Source organism: Phyllobates terribilis, unplaced genomic scaffold, assembly GCF_046119375.1.
Source record: "Phyllobates terribilis strain yellow unplaced genomic scaffold, ASM4611937v1 Scaffold_3__8_contigs__length_932513732, whole genome shotgun sequence".
In the NCBI taxonomy this organism is placed as follows: Eukaryota; Metazoa; Chordata; class Amphibia; order Anura; family Dendrobatidae; genus Phyllobates; species Phyllobates terribilis.
The window spans coordinates 580687571-580709279 of NW_027362763.1; the positions used below are offsets into that span (position 1 = coordinate 580687571).

The 21709-nt window shown below is 42.8% G+C and overlaps 1 protein-coding gene across 1 annotated transcript in view; it reads right to left on the reverse strand.

Annotated features, from left to right (window-relative positions):
* Positions 1–3100: 3100 nt before the first annotated feature.
* GNG4 (G protein subunit gamma 4) overlaps positions 3101–21709 on the reverse strand; it is a 64851-nt gene continuing 46242 nt past the window's right edge. The window contains exon 4 of the mRNA XM_073673268.1: positions 3101–4514. Coding sequence (XP_073529369.1) covers positions 4386–4514 — 129 coding nt within the window. The 3' untranslated portion in view covers positions 3101–4385. The remainder of the gene's footprint in view (positions 4515–21709) is intronic.

Genomic DNA, 21709 nt, shown 5'->3' on the forward strand with positions numbered 1-21709 from the left:
TCTTTAATTTCCTCTAAGAATTGGAAAAATAGTGTCACGTATAGTTGTAAATACACCGGCCTTCTTTTCCGAAGAAGATCTGTAAGTATGGGGAAAATTCTTATGGGAAAAACTTGGGAGGATTGTTTTGCGAAAGTATAGTTTCCTGAAAAGCCACAATATCTATATTGGCACTTTTGGCTTCCCTCCAAGCAGCATACCTCTTAAAAGGACTATTCAGTCCTTTGACATTTTGTGAGAGTATTTTTAACTCCATATGTAGCTGTAAAATAGTTCTGACAAATAGCCAGAAAACTTTCAAATACCCATTTTCCAATAATTTGTGAAGACCCATGGTAGAACAAATATAATATACAGACCTAAAAGAAAAAATAGTTATACAACAAAGCAAAAATAAAGAAAACCCAGGGTCTGATACCTCTCAGATGACCTGGAGATAGAGCTTGAGAACAGAGTAGAGCAATTTCTCGAAAGCCTCATCCTAACAATGGGGAAGAAAAGAAAGTTAGTCATTCTCTGCCAATAAGTCCTAAAATTAGCTTAAAATTATGAAGACAAATATTAGAAGACCACGCTAACAGCCTCTGGAACCTACTGAAAAAAAGAGAAAAACAGGATATCTATAATCTCACTTCGGGGGAGCTTCTCTTTCTCGTGAAGAATTGTTTAGATTCCCGGAGATGTGATGCAAACTTAGAAAGTTCCTTCCTTCCTCTGGATTTTGTATGATAAACAATTTTCAATTGAAAAAATTCTTAAATTTTGTTGGAAAACCCCAATTATAGGGGATATTATTAAGCCTGAGGATAGAAGTAGTGTCAGTGAATGATTTCCTGGCACGTAATGTCTCTTTAGAAAAGTCAGGGACGACCTTGATTAATTCAAAAGAAGAGGGTAAGTTTTTATATTTCCTTAAATATTCTAAGAGCCGATCCTGTGTTTAGAACAAAATAAAGCCTTGTGATGACTTTCCTGGGTACTTCTCTAGGTAGGATTTGCAGGATTTGGGAATGTTTAGCTTGCAAAAAAGAAGACTGAGAGGAGACTTAATAGCGGTCTACAAATATGTCAAGGGCTGTCACATTGTAGAAGGATCATCTTTATTCTCATTTGCACAAGGAAAGACTAGAAGCAATGGGATGAAACTAAATGGGAGGAGACACAGATTAGATATTAGAAAAAACTTTTTGACAGTTAGGGTGATTAATGAGTGGAACAGGCTGCCACGAGAGGTGGTGAGTTCCCCTTCAATGGACGTCTTCAAACAGAGGCTGGACAGACATCTGTCTGAGATGATCTAGTGAATCCTGCTTTGAGCAGGGGGTTGGACCAGATGACCCAGGAGGTCCCTTCCAACTCTACCATTCTATGATTCTATGATAGGAACTTTGGCTTCAATAGTCTATGTGCTCTATCAATTGACAGATCTATGTTAGAAGACGCAGGTAGGGTTTTTTATACAGGAGACACGATTTCCGGGTAGGACGCTTTCCGGGATCCCTCTAAATTTGAGGTTGTTTCACCTGTTGCGATCTTCAAGAACTGTGAGTTTCGCTTTTTAACATTTTTACTTCATTTTTCAGCAATGTGTGATCTTTTTCAAGGACATTTTGCTTAATGAAAACAGATTCCATTTTGTCATCAGTAACTTTAAGCTTCTGATTGATTTCTTCTAATGAGTTTTGAATATAATCAAATCTTTTATTCATGTCTAGCTGTTGGATTGTGGACTTAAAGGGAATCTGTCACCAATTTGGACTTATCAGACCTCTACTTTGGCCATACAGGGTATAGAAAAGTAAATCTATACATACCTGTATGGCCCATAGTAGATGTTTGAATGTAGAGAAAAGCGTTTTAATCAATTCTATTTTGTATAACCTTTGCGTCCGAGTAATCCCCGCCTACGTGCTTATTATTCCCCCAAATCCCCGCCTATATGCTGTATGGCCATAGTAGAGGTCTGATAACTCCAAAGTGGTGACAGATTCCCATTAAATAGTTCAGGTAGAAATCTCTCAGATTGAATTAAATTTCCTGGTTGCCAATCTGGAGACAGCATATGTATCTACAGAAATTTGGGAATCAGATGTTATAGTAGGATGAGAAGCCGGAGGACTCTGTGTCCAATCTTGGGTGCTGCTTGTATGGAGAGACATTTGGAGAGATATCTTTAGAGTCCGCCTTAGACTCTAATGACTGTATTTCGATTCAATTTTCATTATCTTTATTATTGCTAGCCAATTTCTCTCTTTTATTTCTGGGGACGGATTCCTCTGAGGAAAATGACATATTATGGTCAGTGACTTTAGTAGGATGTTTAGAGCCTTTTTTAATATTGTTCCTAGTCACTCTGCCATAGGAATATTTCTGAACCTGAGCCCAAGAATCAGCTAGTTGAGCGGTAATTTGAATTGTGCAAAATTTGCGAAGCGCTGCTATTTTTCCCCTTAAGGGATTTCCCAGAGTGCAGGGACCCCTCTGAGCCTTTATAAGAGACCTTCTTAGTGGTAACACCAGAGTTACTTGCTCGGGTCCTTGCTTGATGCTCTGTGTCACTACTGCTGATAGGAAGTGATGTGAAGTTATACTCACTTTGGCTCCTCTGTTATACACCGGAACTCTTTTGGCAGGGTAAGTAATTTTTCTTCTGAACCCCCTCCCCCCTTACCCTCCCTTGGTGGTCCCATGGGGTCTTGAGAGGGTGATCTCCAGGGTCCCTTGATGATCTGAGCAGTGTAATGAGGGAAGTGCAGAAGCGTGAGGGGAAATTTCTCTCACACACTTACAGGCTTGCAGCTGTGAAGCCGACAACTCCTCACAGAAATCTTTCTTTGATAATCCAGCCGTTATAAGGTCTGCGGAGTCCCGGAGAGTATCAAAATGATCCAGGAATATCCAGGGAGGTTGCAGTCGAGTGAGTTAGGTTCCCAGTTTTCAATTTAGTCCTTAAATTTACATTTCAGCAGCTCAGGCATCGGAGCCTCAGAAAGATATGACCACTCCTGTGCACCTTCAGGCAACCCCCCCACCACCCAAGCATGAAGTATGTCAAAAAGGAGGTAAATATTCCTTCAAATGTGACACCACACAATACGCATGATTTCTATACTTTTATTGTATCACTGACATGCCTGTGCAGGCATTTTACATTTTGAACAGGCAGCACTCAAGTGTCCAACAGAGCAAACCTTTCTAAAACGTTTATTTTAATTCCTAAGGGTAAGTGCACACAAACGTTGTGTTTTGCTGCGTATTTGCAACAGATTTTTATGTAAATTTTCAGCTGCGTCTGGCAGTACTAGCAAAGTGTATGAGAAACTAGAATTCACTGTTCCCACATGTTGCTTTTTTGTTTGCTGCGTATTTTCAGTGATTAGAAAAACGCTGAAAGAAGTGACGTCACTTCTTTCAGCAGAAACGCGCATATTTTGTCGCGTATTTTGCTGCGTCTTTCACCCATAGGAAGTAATGGGTGGACAAAAATACGCACCAAAATACGCAGCAAATACGTGCGTTTTTGACGCAGCTAGTCTCCTGCCAGAGAAAAGTTGTCAGCAGATTTGGTGCAGAAAAACACAATGTGGTGTGTGCACTTACCCTAATAGTGACAATGACACGCTTCAATTTCTTAAAAAAAAAAAAAAAAAAAAAAAAAAAAAAAAAAAAGGGCGCTTGTTTTCCCAATTGAAAAAAAAGCTCCTCTTTTGGCACCCATAACTTTATAGAGTTCATGAAAAAAAAAAAAAAAAAAAACGTAACCTCAAACCACATATGTAAACGGAAGGGGGATTCAATCAAGACTAGTTACATAAAAAAGGTAAAAAGCTTTGGAAATGCAGTTATACTCATCCATAAAAAGTTCTTATTAATATCGGAATATTTAAGGAGGTTTTTGCGAGCAATGCGCTCCTGATGATTGACATTTTGGACCAATGGCATATGATGGAGCTGCTGGTCTGAATTGTGTGCTTTCCAGTGCTAGAAGCAGCGGTAACTTTGCCTCTGCAGTATCGGAGGAGTGGATCCAGCCGGTTTTTCAGCATCAATTTCAGGGTCTACAGCAAAGATCTTTACAGCTGTGCTCCTTGCCTAAAAGACCTGACACTGCTGAAGGATTGCAGAGGTGGCTGGTAGCCTATGCAAGGAGCAATACACAAGAGTTAAAAATCCTGTGTTTTTGAGAACATAGAGGATTTTTTAAAAGCACTTTGGCATCCAATACAATACTTCATAGATGAAACCTAATAAATCACTAAGAATATTTATTTTGTCGCCCAGATTATTTGTAACACCTAAGGTTTGAGTATGCTATCATATATAAAATAACGTCCTATACTATTAATATCATGCATAATGTCAATTGAAGAACAAAAAGATGCACTTTAAAGAATATTGCAAAAAAATTTCTTTTCCCTAAAAGGGTTTTCTGAGGCAGGCACGGGTAGAATAAGTGGATCTTCTCTAACGTGAGCGTCACAATAGGCCATCAAATCTGCTGCAGCTTTGGATATCTAGAGAGAAAAACAGTATTTATCAGTTTTCAGCAACTCAAGAGAACAGTGTTAAATAAAAATGCTCAAATTAAAAAAAAAAAAAAAAAACCACAACTTGATTATAAGTGCTTATTTTAAAAATGAAGAAACAAACTTAAAAATATAACACATTATTCTCAAAAGTCCTGATTTTGCATGGAATTATTCTATGAACCACACCACAAAATAGATGGAGGTGCCTCAAGGACACCATTTTCTATTGCTCCTCCTCCAATCTCTGACAGCTCCTTCACTGTATCCTTTGACGGCTCATCTTCCTTTAATCTTTCCCTTACTGTCGGAGGTTCCTCAAGGCTCAGTCCTAGGCCCCTTCCTCTTTTTTATATACACTGCCCCTATTGGACAAACCATCAGCAAATTTGGTTTCCAGTACCATATATATGCTGATGACACCCAATTATACACCTCTTCTCCTGACAACACCCCAATCTTGATATAAAATAGAAGGGATTGTCTGATTGCAGTCTCTAATATTAGGTCCCCACTCTATCTGAAACAGAATCTCTAAAAAACTGAACTTCTTGTGTTTCCTCCCTCCACTTTATTCCTTATATCCAATCATTCACTCACTCACGTCAGCTGCTTCTTAGAACATTTCCAGAATCCGGCCGTTCCTCACCTTTGAAACTGCAAAAACTCCTACGGTCGCTCATATTCATTCTCGCCTGGACTACACCACGTGCAGAATTATTAGGCAAATGAGTATTTTGATCACATGATACTTTTTATACATTTTGTCCTACTCCAAGTTGCATAGGCTTGAGAGCAAACTACCAATTAAGTAAATCTGGTGATGTGCATCTCTGTAATGAGGAGGGGTGTTGACTAATGACATCAACACCCTATATAAGGTGTGCTTAATTATTAGGCAACTTCCTTTCCTTTGTCAAAATGGGTCAGAAGAGAGATTTGACGGGCTATGAAAAGTCCAAAATTGTGAGAGGTCTTGCAGAGGGATGCAGCAGTCTTGAAATTTCCAAACTTTTGAAGCGTGATCACCGAACAATCAAGTGTTTCATGGCAAATAGCCAACAGGGTCGCAAGAAGCATGTTGGACAAAAAAGGCGCAAAATAACTGCCCATGAATTAAGGAAAATCAAGCGTGAAGCTGCCAAGATGCCATTCGCCACCAGTTTTGCCATATTTCAGAGCTGCAACGTTACTGGAGTATCAAAAAGCACAAGGTGTGCGATACTCAGGGACATGGCCAAGGTAAGGAAGGCTGAAAAACGACCACCTTTGAACAAGAAACATAAGATAAAATGTCAAGAATGGGCCAAGAAATATCTTAAGGCTGATTTTTCAAAGGTTTTATGGACTGATGAAATGAGAGTGACTCTGGATGGGCCAGAGGCTGGATCTGTAAAGGGCAGAGAGCTCCACTCTGACTCAGACGCCAGCAAGGTGGAGGTGGGGTACTGTTATGGGCTGGTATCATCAAAGATGAACTTGTGGGACCTTTTCGGGTTGAGGATGGAGTGAAGCTCAACTCCCAGACCTACTGCCAGTTTCTGGAAGACAACTTCTTCAAGCAGTGGTACAGGAAGAAGTTGGTATCGTTCAAGAAAAACATGATTTTCATGCAGGACAATGCTCCATCACATGCATCCAACTACTCCACAGCGTGACTGGCCAGTAAAGGTCTAAAAGAAGAAAAAATAAAGACATGGCCCCCTTGTTCACCTGATCTGAACCCCATAGAGAACATGTGGTCCATCATAAAATGTGAGATCTACAGGGAGGGAAAACAGTACACCTCTCGGAACAGTGTCTGGGCGGCTGTGGTGGCTGCTGCATGCAATGTTGATCGAAAACAGATCAAGCAACTGACAGAATCTGGAAGGAAGAGTGTCATCATAAAGAAAGGTGGCTATATTGATCACTAATTTTTTTGGTTTTTGTTTTTGCATGTCAGAAATGTTTATTTCTAAATTTTGTGCACGGATATTGGTTTACCTGGTGAAAATAAACAAGTGAGATGGGATTATATTTGGTTTTTATTAAGTTGCCTAATAATTCTGCACAGTAATAGTTACCTGCACAAACAGATATCCTCCTAAGATAGCCAAATCTAAAAAAACCCCACTCCAACTTCCAAAAATATTATGCTTGGATATTTATGAGTCTTTTGGGTTGATTGAGAACATAGTTGTTGATCAATAATAAAAATAATCCTCTAAAATACAACTTGCCTAATAATTCTGCACACAGTGTATTGCAACTCTCTACTAATCAGTTTCTCTTTTACCAAACTTTTTTCTCTCCGACAGCCAGGGTCATATTTCTTAAAACAAAGGTAAAAAGCTTAAAAGAGGTTGTCAATTACTTTTTCATTGACCTATCCTCAAGATAAGTCATTAATGTCTGATCGGTATGGGTCCGACACCTGGCACCCCCGCCAATCAGCTGCTGTGTCTGGGCCACCGGCGGGAAATGCTCACTTGCCAAGCTGTTCTGCCTACTGATAGAGGCAGCGGCAGCGTACTGTACGTCCCCCTCCTAGTCAAATCTATAGGAGCAGAAGAAGGAGTAGCTAGGCAAGTGAGTATTTCCGGCGAGCGGCCACCAACACAGATAACAGCTGATGCCGGGTGTCGGACCTCGACCAATCAAACACTGATAACCTATCCTGAAGGATAGATCATCAATGAAAAAGTAGTGGACAACCTCTTTAAGCTGGGTTTCTGGCACTGTGTATACTTTCTGTGGTTTGTCCTGATGAAGAAACTATAGATAATTTGAAACGCATTGATAATAAAACCACTATTATTTCAAAATACCTAGGACTCTCTGGATGTCTTTTATTTCTACCATCCAGCAGCGCAGCACACCTGCATCTCCTATAGCTGATCTTTACGTTGGACCCCCCCCAACCTATGGAGCAGCAGCAGCTGGATTTATATTTTGAGCCTCTAAAGTGTTGTCCCAGGTGATCGCTGCCACATCACCATTTAACGCTGTTGTCTGGATAACGTCCTATTGCGTTTTTCTGTCCCCCTAGCTTTCATTCAATCTTTTGTAATGCACACTACTGTTTAACACTTTTCCGACTTATAACGTACATGGCGATTATGCGGGCACATAATCTATGCGTGCATGATCGCCGCCAGGCACGATTGGCTTAAGCTCCAGCTGTCACAGCCAGAGCCGAAGCCCACACCAATCCCGACTGTTCAAGACTCTAAATGCCACAATCAATAACGATCGCAGCATTTAGAAGATTGTGAGAGGGAGGAGCCCACTCTCTCACCCAACTGGCTCCTCTGCGATGTGATCATGAAGACCCGATGGTTGTCATGGCAGCCGGATGACCTCTGGATCTGGCAGCTGTTAGACCATGCCAGGAGCACATTCTAAAAGGCGTTCTACTAGTGTCGTGCTGACAGCTGTAATGTTTCCCCCCCTGCCCAGGAGATGTGGTATGATCAGACCATGTCCCAGCATGGTAAGGCACAGCCATTACATAGTACATAGCAGGGGCACATTTATAAGATTATCTCCGCAAAGGAACATTTCTTAACACATCCAATTGTGGAACTTATTTTTATTCCAAGATCTGTTGATAAAAATGTACTTTGTTTGTGGGAAAACCTCTAAGTTTTTGTGAAATATCTATTTTCATACCTCATCCAAGGCATTACACTATTTCATGCTTTTCGACAGCAGAGAGGTCTTTTTTCTTTCACATTCTGCTTGAAAATTGTGGCCTGCATAATAATGTGGAACATATTAATTAGGCTGTACTTTAATTGGGCTCACCTGGCAAACTAATTATCACAGGTGTTTGAGATTAATTTCAGTGATCCAAAGAGCCTTGAGACACAATACCATCCAGGAGTCCATTGAAAAAACAAAAATTATTTATGACAATTAAATCCAATTTGCATAATAATTTGGAAGGCGGTGTACATTGTAGAGATATCAGTCTGTAAAACCAACATGCTAATTTCCACCATAACCAAGGGGGAGTTAGCAAAGAGTCTTTTGTGATGGAGGTTACCTTTTTCAACTGTATGATGTTGCCCAAACATAACAGGCTCTCTCACTGAGGTATGGTAAGACTGATCCAACCAGGTCACACAGATATTCACTTCCATCACCCATTGTAATTTAGGCTATGTTCACAAGTTGTGTTTTGCTGCATTTTTTCTGCAGGCAAAACCTGCTCTTGGCAGTAAAGAAGCTGTTTACAAAAAGCAGATTTTGCTGCATTGTTCAGGATCCCTAAGTTCAGCTTTTATTCCACCACAGAAGAATGAACACAGGTCACCAATCCAAGACATATGTGAAACCATTAAACCATTTTTGGAAAAAAAGGCACTTTGATCAATTATTTAGTGGGAAAAGATTGTTATGTGTGAAAAAATAGTGACTATTCTAAACAAAAAAGTTCATACGAGTTTATGAAAAATACACAATTACAAATGTAACAGTGGTGGGAGGTGAATTGGTCGGTAATAGTTTACCTAAGACATTCGCAAAGCTTTGAGTTTGTAGGACACGGTTTACTTTCACACTTTCCTCAGCCCTTGAGTTGGTCAGGTATTGTTCAATTTCACATCTTGGTCAGCCAATGTTTTCTGTGCACACATCACTAATTTAGTTAAATTGTACTAATCCTAAACTCCCATTCTCAGATGAAGAGCCAAGACATTGTGGTTTAACCCCTTTACAACCCAAGGTGGTTTGCACGTTAATGACCAGGCCAATTTTTACAATTCTGACCACTGTCACTTTATGAGGTAATTACTCAGGAACGCTTCAACGGATCCCACTGATTCTGAGACTGTTTTTTCGTGACATATTGTACTTCATGATTGTGGTAAAATTTCTTCGATATCGCTTGCGTTTATTTGTGAAAAAAACGGAAATTTGGCGAAAATTTAGCAATTTTCAAAATTTGAATTTTTATGCCCTTAAATCAGAGAGATATGTCACACAAAAGAGTTAATAAATAACATTTCCCACATGCCTACTTTACATCAGCACAATTTTGGAACCAAAATTTTTTTTTGGTTAGGAAGCTATAAGGGTTAAAAGTTGACCAGCGATTTCTCATTTTTCCAACAAAATTTACGAAAACATTTTTTTTAGGGACACATCACATTTGAAGTCACTTTGAGGGGTCTTTATGACAGAAAATACCCAAAAGTGACACCATTCTAAAAACTGCACCCCTCAAGGTGCTCAAAACCACATTCAAGAACTTTATTAACCCTTCAGGTGCTTCACAGGAATTTTTGGAATGTGGAAGAAAAAAATGAACATTTAACTTTTTTCACAAAAATGTTACTTTAGACCCAATATTTTTTATTTTCGCAGGGGTAACAGGAAAAAATGGACCCCAAAATTTGTTGTGCAATTTCCCCTGGGCACGCAGATACCCCATATGTGAGGAAAAACCACTGTTTGGGCGCACGGCAGGGCTCGGAAGGGAAGGAGCGCCATTTGACTTTTTGATTGTAAAATTTGCTTGAATAATTAGCGGATGCCATGTTGCGTTTGGAGAGCCCCTGATGTGCCTAAACAGTGGAAACCCCCCACAAGTGACCCCATTTTGGAAACTAGACCCCCTAAGGCACCTATCTAGATGCATAGTGAGAACTTGGAACCCCTAGGTGCATCACAAATTGATTAGTAAAAATGAAAAAGTATTTTTTTTTCCACGAATCAATTTTTGAAGCACCTGAGGGTTCCAAGTGCTCACTATGCATCTAGATAGGTGCCTTGGGGGGTCTAGCTTCCAAAATGGGGTCACTTGTGGGGGAGCTCCAATGTTTAGGCACATCAGGGGCTCTCCAAACACAACATGGTGTCCGCTAACAATTTGAGCCGATTTTCCATTCAATTTGTTAGCGGACACCATGTCGCGTTTGGAGAGCCCCTGATGTGCCTAAACAGTGGAGCTCCCCCACAAGTGACCCCATTTTGGAAACTATACCCCTCAAGGATTTTATTAAGGGGTATAGCGAACATTTTGAACCCAGAGGTACGACACAGAATTTGATAACATTAGGTCATCATATTGAATAAGTTGTCATTACTCTTGAGCGCAAGTGCTCGCTACTTGAGTTTGCATCGGGTACTCAGGTATGCACCATGTATCACGGGTGCTCAAGTGAAATGCTCGAGTCCCCGCCCGCATGTTTCACGGTTATTAGACACCCCCAAAAAAACATACGGGGATCACTCGTGCATGGCAAGCAATCCCCGCGAGGTTTTTTTGGCCGCGAAGCATATGGGGCGGAGACTCGAGCACCCGCGATACTCCGTGCATACCCGAGCACCCAATGCAAACTCAAGTAGCGAGCACTTGCGCTCAACACTAGTCGCCATATAGTCATCTTTTTTTCTTTTTTTTTTTACATTGGAAAAAAAAAACAACCCCAACCCTAACATTAGCTCAACCCCAACCCTAGCGTTTATTTTTTACGCCGTTCCTCATGCGGTATAAGTGATGAGATTACTTTATTCTTCGGGTCGGTGCAATTACAGCGATACCAGAATCATATCGGGTTTTTATGATTGACAGCAGTCACACACTAAAAGACACATATTTTGTAAAATCTAGTTTTTGCATCGCCATATTTTGGCCGACAGAGTCATGTGACGGCTTGTTTTTTGCGGGATGAGTTGATGTTTTTATTGGTGCCAATTTCAGGCACGTGACATTTTTTGATCGCTTTCTATTCCTATTTTTGGGAGGCAGACTAAACAAAAACCAACAATTCAGGAATTGTGTGTTTTTACATTTTTTTATTCTGCTCCGGGTGTGGTAAAATTGATAAGGCAGCTTTATTCTTCGGGTCAGTACATTTACAGCGGTACCACATTTATATAGTTTTTCTATGTTTTGGCGCTTTTACACAGTAAAAGCTATTTTATAGAAATAATTATTTTTTAGCATAGCTTTATTCTGAGAGCTATAACTTTTTTACTTTTCGGCTGATGGAGCTGTATGGTGGCTTGTTTTTTGCGGGACGAGCTGACGTTTTCAGCGGTACCATTTTTATTTATATTCGACTTTTTGATCGCGTGTTATTCCATTTTTTGTTTGGCGGTATGATGATAAAGCATTGTTTTTTGCTTTGTTTTTTTTATTTTATTTTTTACCGTGTTCACTGAAGGGGTTAACTAGTGAAACAGTTTTCTAGGTCAGGTCGTTACGGACGCGGCGATACCAAATATGTGTACTTTTATTGTTTGTTTGTTTGTCATAATATTTATTGATGGGTACATTATATTTTTATTTTTAGTGGATTCTTTTTTTATTTTTTTTTTATATTTTTACAAATTTTTTTTTTTTTTCACTTTCAGACAGTTTTTTTACTTTTTTACTTTGTCCCACTATGGGACTTTCACTTTTTTTATTCTGATCGCCTGCATGGCACAGGAATGCAGCACCATCCCTGTGCCATGCAGGCTGTCAGCGCTGGACTGGGAGAAGATTGTTTGGTGATGCACTGCGCATGTCCAAACAATCTTCCTGCTGTCTGGTGACCCGGATGTTGTCATGACGACATCGGGTCGTCATGGCAATGTGGCACCCCAGGGGTCTGGTCTCCACAGTAATAGCAATGTTATGTCTGAGAGCAGGTGGGAGGTCTCTTGGTCAGGAATCCTATGCATGCCACACCTCCTGCCCAGTCCTGGGAGGGGAAGAACTTCCCCTATATAAAACTGGGGCTGAGGCAGGGTTAGAGAGAAGAAGAGTTGAGAAGAAGAGGAGCAGCTTAGGAAAGAGAGATCAGGAGCTCAGTGGGAGCAGTGCTAAAAGGAATCAGGGGCTGGCAGCTGAAGAGCTCGCCCTGATTGAAGAGTTACCACCGGACCCGGAGTCCGAGGCTGTGGGGATTAACCCTGACCCAGCAGCAGAAACCGACCGGCAGGGGATTTCAGGTCCTCTGGCCAAGAAACCCGAAGGCACGGTCACACGCGTGGGACCAGCACCGCCGTCGTGGAGCGGAAGCCACTAGAAGGCCCCGAGTCACCGGCCATACGGGTGAGCACCACACGGTACACTCAGGGACGTGGGCTACCTTTACCCGCCTCTAGCAAGGAAGCCAGAAGAGTACAATTAGTTGGGGAGGCCTACAACTCCGCCTGGCCAAGGGGAATCCCATCTGCTCAAGGACTGACCAGGCCCCGACCGCTAGCCAGTACTCCGGGAGGGTCTATCTTTGTCACCAGTAAAGACCCTGAATTACACCGCATCGTCTCTGAGTGGTTCCTGCTACCCCCATCATCCACGTCGGCTGCCCTGAGGCCATACCCCTCCCGTTGGGGGTTATACCATCTACGCTGCACTATCCTACCACCGGCCTCAGCGGTCTGCCCTGCAGCGGCAGCTCCATAGCTGCATTCAACGGGTGGCGTAGTCGTCCTACATCTACTGCTAATATACCGCCACTTAGTCTGACTCCCTGGGCACGGACCGGGTCGCCGCCACGAGACTACTACCCCCAACAGGCCCGGCTCCGGGTAGTCCCCGCGTGCGCAACGCTACACCAAGTAGGCCCAGGGGTGCGTCAGCAACACCAGGGAAGCCGCGGCAGACAGCGCTGGAGGCCGGAAGAGGAGGTGAGTATCTGCGATCACCTCCCCTTGCCCCCGCAATGCTGCGATCGACTTCGATCGCAGCATTGCGGGGGTTAATGTGCTGGGAGTGGTGCGGGACCGCTCCCTGCACATAGTACCGGGTGTCAGCTGTGACAATCAGCTGACACCCGGCGGCGATCGCGCCCGCACAGCCTGTGTGCGCGCGCGATCGCCATGACGTACTAATACGGGTCAGGCTCAAAGCCCAGGGCACAGACGCGTATTAGTACGTCATGGGCTTTAAAGGGGTTAAACTTGGGAAAAATCACAAAAATATTTTTTTTTCCACATACTGCTGTACATGCTTTTTTCACTAAAAACCTGATACCTGTGTTTTTGCACTTACTCATTGCTTTCTATGGGTGAAAAAACGGTGTAAGTGACATGCTGCAGTTTTCAAATTCAGTCAGTAAATAAAAAAACTGTGTGAATGAGATTTATGAAATATCAGATGTTGGTGGTACTGTAACATGCAGCTTTTAATTTGCATAAAAATGCAACATGTGAACATAGCCTAAGAGTGCAGGGGGAAGGACAGCAGAACTGTGTGTCATTAGATAAACATCTCTGCATCTATACTGGACACTCAGCTCCCTTATCCTTCTGGCACTTGTAATCACAGTAGATAATGGCAGTGAGATCTATGTGACCTGGGAAGTAGCGCAGATTAGTGTGCCCTTACATACAGCATATTATCTACTGTGGCAGGAGGAGAGCAGAGTTGTGTGTCTGGTAAAGATGAAAAGCGGTGTATGTAATGACACACAACTCTGCTTTTCTCTCCTTTCCCCCACACTGTCAGTGCTGCAGGAGGAGAACAGCAGTGTGTCACATACACTGATCTGCATATATTCAAGTTACTAGAGAAATATTCCCCAATGCCTGGGAAAGATGCAGCGCTGTGTATGCAATGTCAGGACAGTCCAGCTTTTTTTTCTTCCCCTGCATGATATTGCCTGCTTATAATTGGGCAACAAAGAATCTGTTAATGCCCCTTTGGTTAAAGTGGAAATTAGAATATAAACTTTTACATGCGAATATCTCTGCAAATGGTAAAACTATTAGAGTGGTTACCATTTGGTAACAACCTAGTAAAGTACACGGCAGCACTAGGTTAGAACAAAAATCAATATCCCTCTTTCACAGTGAGAGGCGCCGTGCAGGGCTATGTAATCTCGCTCTGCATACCAGGATCCCACAATACGGAATTCCGGCCCCGACTTTCTGTTCGGGGGACAGTAGGGTCACTTCTGAGATCTTTTGTACATATGTAATATTTAGAAAAATGAAAAGTCTTGAGCTGCCATCTCTTTTATTAAATAAAATGGCAACTGATAGCAATATGGTTTGGGCAGGTCCTTGATTGGTAGCATTGCTTTGACCGCAGGAGCCATTTTTTGGCCGCTGGCCACTAATGTTTCTGTTCACTACTGCACGCTGCTGCAGAACACACAATGCTGTATTACATCCTGATGCTGGCCAGTTCCAGGATGTCCTTTGCAGGCAGAGTTAGCATGCTCTGCGCTCCAGTCCAGTTACTACCTCCGATGCAACAGTTGTAGTATCTGCGTGGCGTATATACTGCAAAGTAGCAGCATCTCCTATGTGATCGGATTAACCAAGACTGCTGTGTATATACAGTACAGACCAAAAGTTTGGACACACGTTTTCATTTAAAGATTTTTCTGTATTTTCATGACTATAAAAATTGTACATTCACACTGAAGGCATCAAAACTATGAATTAACACATGTGGAATTATATACTTAACAAAAAAGTGTGAAACCACTGAAAATATGTCTGTAAAAAAAAAAAGAATTAAAATAAAAAATATACATTATACTTACCTTCTGATGGACCCCGGTCTCCATAGCGATCCATCCTGACTTCCCAGCAGCTCGCGATGGTCTAAAAGGACCTGCCATGATGTCATTTAGTCATGTGATGGGTCACGCGACCGCTGACGTCGGTGGTCGAGTGACCTAACACATGACTAAATGACATCATGGCACGTCCCTTTACACAACCGTGAGACACCGGGAAGACCGGAAGCATCGGATAAGGACACCGGGGGCCATCAGAAGGTAAGTATAATATTCATTTTTTTACCATTCTTTTACGGTCACACTATATAAATCCATGCTGGTTGCATGGATTTATATAGTGTGACCAAGTTGTCCAGCACTTTCCAAGTGATGCTAAAATCGCTTGGAAAGCGCTTGTCAACCCGCATGCGGAAATGCAAGTGAAGAACGCTTCAATTACGCTTGTCCCTGGCAGGAAAAACGCATGTACAATCCGCATGCGTTTTTTTCTGCCAGGGAGATGCAGAAACGCTCAGGAAAAATCCGGAGCATTTCTGCATCGTGGGCACTTAGCCTCAGTGTCTTTTATGTGATGTATACAGCAGACCCCAACTGCTTGAGTTCTATAAACGTTATGTGACCAGTTGTTATGATCTGCTACAAGAACTAAGGAAAGAAAGGGAATTTGTCCCTACAATAAGACTGAGCTGATTCCCTACGTTGCAGCGGGCGACCTGATCCTTGTGAACAGACCCGCCTTCGTGCTCAGCTAGTCTGAACGCAGACCTATAGAATAAAGGGAGGGGTCCCTAAAAGAACTAAGGACTGGGACAAAATTGGACACCTCCTAGCAGATGATGTAGCGGAGCAAAATGACAAACAGACAAAAAGTACTTAGAGGTCCAAAGGACCAAAAGAACTAGAGAGATAGGTACAAAAGCACCTGGCTAGATAGAGAGTCAAATAACACTGAAGTCCAACAAAGCCAGAAGGGCGGAGCTGGAATAAATAGGCAGCAGGTCACGTGACCAAAATAGAAAAAACCTAACAGGAGAGTTCTAACAGTACCCCCTCTTCTATGAGGATCCTCCGGATCCTCCAGGCCCAGGCCTATCAGGAAACCTTCTGTGGAACGCTCTGACAAGTCTAGGGGCAGAGACATCATCCGCCCCTACCCAGGAGTTATCCTCAGGACCGAAACCTTTCCAAGCGACGAGATACTGCAATCTCCCTCTAGGTCTTCTGGAATTCAGGATACGAGAAATTTCATATTCACCGTCTTCCACCACCGGAGGAACTGTGACAGTAGTATCCCTATCCGATACATCAGCCTTTTTCAACAAGGAAACATGAAACACAGGATTAATCTTCCAGGAGGTGGGGACCTCCAACCTAACAGCAGACTGATTAACCACCTGAAGCACCTTAAATGGCCCCACAAACTTCGGACCCAATTTTTTAGAGGGAATCCTCAACCGCAGATTCTTTGAAGACAACCAAACCATGTCACCCACTGTAAACAAAACCTCTTTACGTTTCCTGTTAAAATACATCTTGGACTTCTTGTTAGCCTCTTGAAGGTTGCAATGTACATTAGTCCAAACTCTCTCCAAATCACCGGAAAAATTCTCCTCCTCCGGCACAGCCGACACCAATTTGGAGAACGAACCAAACGATGGATGTCTCCCAGTACAACAAAAAAAGGGAGAACACCCAGCAGAGGAGGATGTATGGTTATCACACCAGTGATGAATTTCCCACTTTAAGTAGACCTGCAATGTTTGGAACAACTTACTGCTGTGAGCAGATTTTTTTCAAAACTCACTATCGCAAAGAGTGGACTGCTCTACAGACTAACTGATGCATACCTGGAAAAGCAGTTCGAGTAGCAACATCATCATTACCACTTAACACACAGTCGCACCAAAGAGAAGCAGTTCCAGCAATCACATTGGGGGTGAGTTAAGTAAATGTTTGACCAAACATAACAATATAAATTTTTAAGTTAATAATTTTGTATGGTCTGCGAATGATGGTATAAATATCCAGAACCTCTTGGCAGAAAAAAGGTTATCCACCACGCTTTAAGTCCATGACCACAATGGAATGCACACAGGGCACAAGGCACAATTTACATTAGTTAATTTTCACACAGACATTGTGTGGAGAAAAAAAAGAAATCTCACCATGTTCCATTAGACTTTATACCAATTAACACAGATTCAAGTACGGTAACTCACAGACTACAGTCATGTTTGATTTAACAGGATGTCACTGGAGAAATTTTTTGCACACTCAAGTAAATTCAGCCAACTATACTGCTAAAACTGAAACAATTTCTCTCCTCTTCCTACTCATTTGGCAGAAACTACAGCAAACATTTAGCTTCACAATAGCTTTCTCAGCAATTTGCTGACTGCGGGTTACAAATATGTTATTGCTGTAGCTGTTATCTGCATTAGTCAAGTACGGAGAGTATCTTTTTTGAAAATGAGGTTGGCCCCAAGTAAGCTATTTTGAACTTCATTCAATTTTGGTGAAATCACTTTTGCATGCAAAGCTGCACAAAAGGTAGCAATTTCTTTATAAACTACTCATAACTATCGTCTCTAAAATAAAGTAGTATATCAGAATCAGGCCCGGCGTCAGCACCCAGCGCACCGGGGTAAGTGCCGGGGCCCTGAGCCGGCGGGGGGGCCCACTCACCGTCAGGCACCCCTGCGTGCTATGGGACCCGTGAGCGGAGGAGAGTGGTGCCAGCGCCCCCACCCCCCACTTCCCCGCTTGCTCAGGGCCCCGGCACAATACTTACCTCTCCCCGTGCCTCTGCAGCAGGTCCGGTCTCTTCCACAGCTGCTGCACTGTGGAACGTCTTTACACCGCGCTCTCTCCTGAGCCGTTACAGGCAGCGCAGAGTGGGAAGACGCCGACAACGCTGAGGAGTCCGGAGCAGCGGCAGTATATATATATTTTTTTTATGTATGGAGGCATGGGGCATTATATGGGGAGGAAGTGACATCCTGCATGGGGCACTATATGGGGGGGGGTGACATCCTGCATGGGGCACTATATGGGGGGGGGGGGGAGAGATGACACCCTAAATGGGGCATTATATGGGGGGGGGGTAACATCCTGCATGGGACATTATATGGAGGGGGTGACATCCTGCATGGGGCATTATATGGGTGGGGGGGGGGGACATTCTGCATGGGGCATTATGTGGCAGCACAGCCTCCATGGGGCATTATGTGGGGGCACAGCCTGCATGGGGCATTATGTGGGGGCCAGTATTCTGTATGGAGCATTATAAGGGGCCAGTAACCTCTAGGGAGCGTTATATGGGGGCCAGTATCCCGTATGGAGCGTTATTTGGGGGCCAGTATTCTGCATGGAGTATTATATGGGGTCCATTATTCTATATGGAGCAATATATGGGGCCCATAATACTGTATGGAGGACTATGTGGTGACCATTAGACTGTACGGAGGACTATGTGGGGTCATTATTCTGTATGGAGCAATATATGGGGCCCATAATACTGAATGGAGTACTATGTGGAGCCCATAATACAATATGGAGGACTATACTGTCCGGTATGCACTGTGCGTCGAGGAGGATTCGCCGGTTTCTGAGCTTTTGTAGAATTCACAATAGATAGCGCTCATGTACTGTAAGAAGTGAAATCTTCGGCATTGTACTATATATATATTTCTCTGCGGTATCTGTGCATCATGAATCATGGTATGTGTTAAAGGGGCCACTGAGACTCTTTCGCCCAGGGCCCACAAAAATCTGGAGCCGGCCCTGATCAGAATAGAAGGGTTAATAGAGGCACTCGAGAAACATTTCCCCCATACACTTGAGTGGTGCTCAGCCAATATGTGTAAAGTCCAAAAGATATATTCAGGAAAAAAAGAATGAAATGCGGCACTCACTCGTACGTAAAAATGCAGCAATTTTTTTCCAAAAATATAAAAATACAGCATGGTAGCATGTGGAATACTTCAGTGTATGGACATCAGCCGTTTTCAAGTTGAGCACACGCTTCTACCTGGTCCCCGGGTAGCACACCTGTTTATTCATTCAGAAAGGTGAGACACACCCCTCAACATTAAAATAATAAGCGGTACACATCCAAAAAGGCTATGCAAAGAAGTTGCAAAAGCGATATTCATCTCGTATAAAGAAAGCATGCAATACAGTGCATACCGTACTTTCAGTAATTTGACTCCTTATGAAATCTATGATAAGAACACACTCATTGTTACGCTTCATACCTAAAGCGCCAAGTGCATCAGTACATGTAACCCAGTATACCTCTCTTAGCAAAAGAAGTGTACTGTATATCTATCCACTCCTGGTTTCCCCCTCATTAGGAGTCTAATCCCTGCAAATGTGTCTTATTATCACTATTAGGCTGAGTTCACACGATGCGTTTTTCATGCGTTTCCGCGGCGTTTTTGCAGTTGCGTAAACGCCGTGGAAACGCATGAAAAATGCATGGTAGAAGGGCAGCAATGTTCCCCAATGGAAATCCGCATGTGCTGTGCCCATGATGCGGATTTTTCCGCAGCGTAAACGCTGCGGTCAAAAATCCGCAGCATGTCAATTAATTTTGCGGAAACGCTGCTCTTTTGCCGCCATTGACTTGCATTAGACCGCATGGAATCCGCATCACTGTATATGTTGATGCGCTTTTCATGCGGTCTAATGTGCGGATGGTACCCGGGTGTGGATGAGAGGACTCTCATCCAGACCCAGGTACCATTAAAAAAAAAAGAATAAAATAAAAAATATATATATTCTCACCTTCTGACGGCCCGCGCTGCGTCCTGCCGGCTTCCCGCGCACTTCGCGGTTGAATGAAGGACCTTCGCTGACGTCAGAGTCATGTGACTGGTCACGTGACGCTGACGTCGGAAGGTCCTACAGTCTTCACTGCCGGCAGCCGGGACCGATGAAGCAGGACACCGGGGGCCATCAGAGGGTAAAGTATAGATTTATTTTTTATTTTTTGACATCACACACTATATAAATCCATGCCGGTTGCATGGATTTATATAGTGTGAAGTTGACAAGCACTTTCCAAGTGATGCTAAAATCGCTTGGGAAGCGCTTGTCAACCCGCATGCGGAAATGAAAGTGAAGACCGCTTCATTTCCGCATGTCCCTGGCAGGAAACCGCATGTACAATCCGCATGCGTTTTTTCCTGCCAGAGAGATGCAGAAACGCTCAGGAAAAAATCCTGAGCATTTCTGCATCGTGTGCACATACCCTTATGGTATTCCTGAAAATGTTTAAATAATCTTGGATTACCAAAACCTGTGCTGAGTGAACGTGTTCCTTTAGGGCTTATTCACACGCCAGTATTTGATCACTATTCTGTATCAGTGTTTGTATGCCAAAACCAGGAATGGAACATAGAGAAACTATAAATGAAACATTAACACCTGTTTGTGTTTTGGAGAAACTCATGGCTTTGTCATACAAAACAATGATGAAAAGTCACTGACTTCTGAATGAGCCCTTATTCTTTTATAAAAGGGGAAGGATCATCTTATCTACGTAGTACAAAACAAATGGACCGAATACAGCAAATTCTACAAAATCATTTTAGCATGTGGTCCCTTGTAGCATAAGCAGGTATCAGAATGCAACAGTGGAGACACAGGCGGAACAACAGTATATTTATTTTATTTAACAACTAATATTAATTGTAAAACATGTATTATATGGTAACAATTTCTTTACAATGTTTGACAGTAAAATAAGCTTAAAATCACAAACAGAATAAAATATCAGAATACACTAGAATTCAGGGGCTGGCAGTTAAAATGATCTACTGGAGGGAAGGGGAACTAGATTGTCATTAACTATTCTGGGTGAGGGGCAGTCTTTTAAAGCCTTGGCAATACTTGGTTCATATCACAACTTGTTGCTATCCACTTTTGCGATGCCGCTCTGGTGTCTGCTGGTTCCAGTCTAACTACTGTGCCCGGTACCATATGTCCCTATCAGAGGTAATGGCCCGTCTCGCGCGTCCTTCCTGGTCGCCGACCTGACTGTGAATCTCCGATCTGACACCTCTGGGGCTTCTGCGACGTCCTGTCGCTGGCGCACACATCTGATAACTGTGCCGCCGCAACCTGCTCCCGTCCTGTCGACAGACGTCACCCGGGAGAGGAACCTTGACTGGCGTCGCTCAGGTCTTCGGGGCTCAACACCTGGGCAGATGCGCAGCACTTTTCTTCCTGACAGGAGCTCCCGACGCTGCTGTTTCTTCTCCCGTCTCTCTCTTTCGTGTGAGAATCACCTCAGAATTGCACACGCGCGGTTTTTCTCCTGAGCTGGTTACTCTGACAACACTGTACCCACAGTCCTGATCAAACGCCTCCCCTCTGCCACGCCGCCATGCTGTTCTGGTTCCAGTGTCTTGTCTCCTTAGAGTAGCATAGTTAATCAATCCAAGTTTAATGTTCTCTGCTTTCTAATCCTAAAACAGCATGACCAGTTACCGCATTTATAATAACTAATAGGAACCGCATGCAGCCATGCTGTTTTATTTTCTAGTCTGCCTTTAATCAAGTGATCCCGTATATTTTTTGATCACCTAAAAAAATTTTTTTTGTATTTTTTTTACCTACCTCTGATAATATACTATTAGACACAAACATATATCAGTTTTTATTAATAGACTTAGACTTTTCCAACATCGGACTACATTCAAATGAAATAGAAATTTTTCTTTA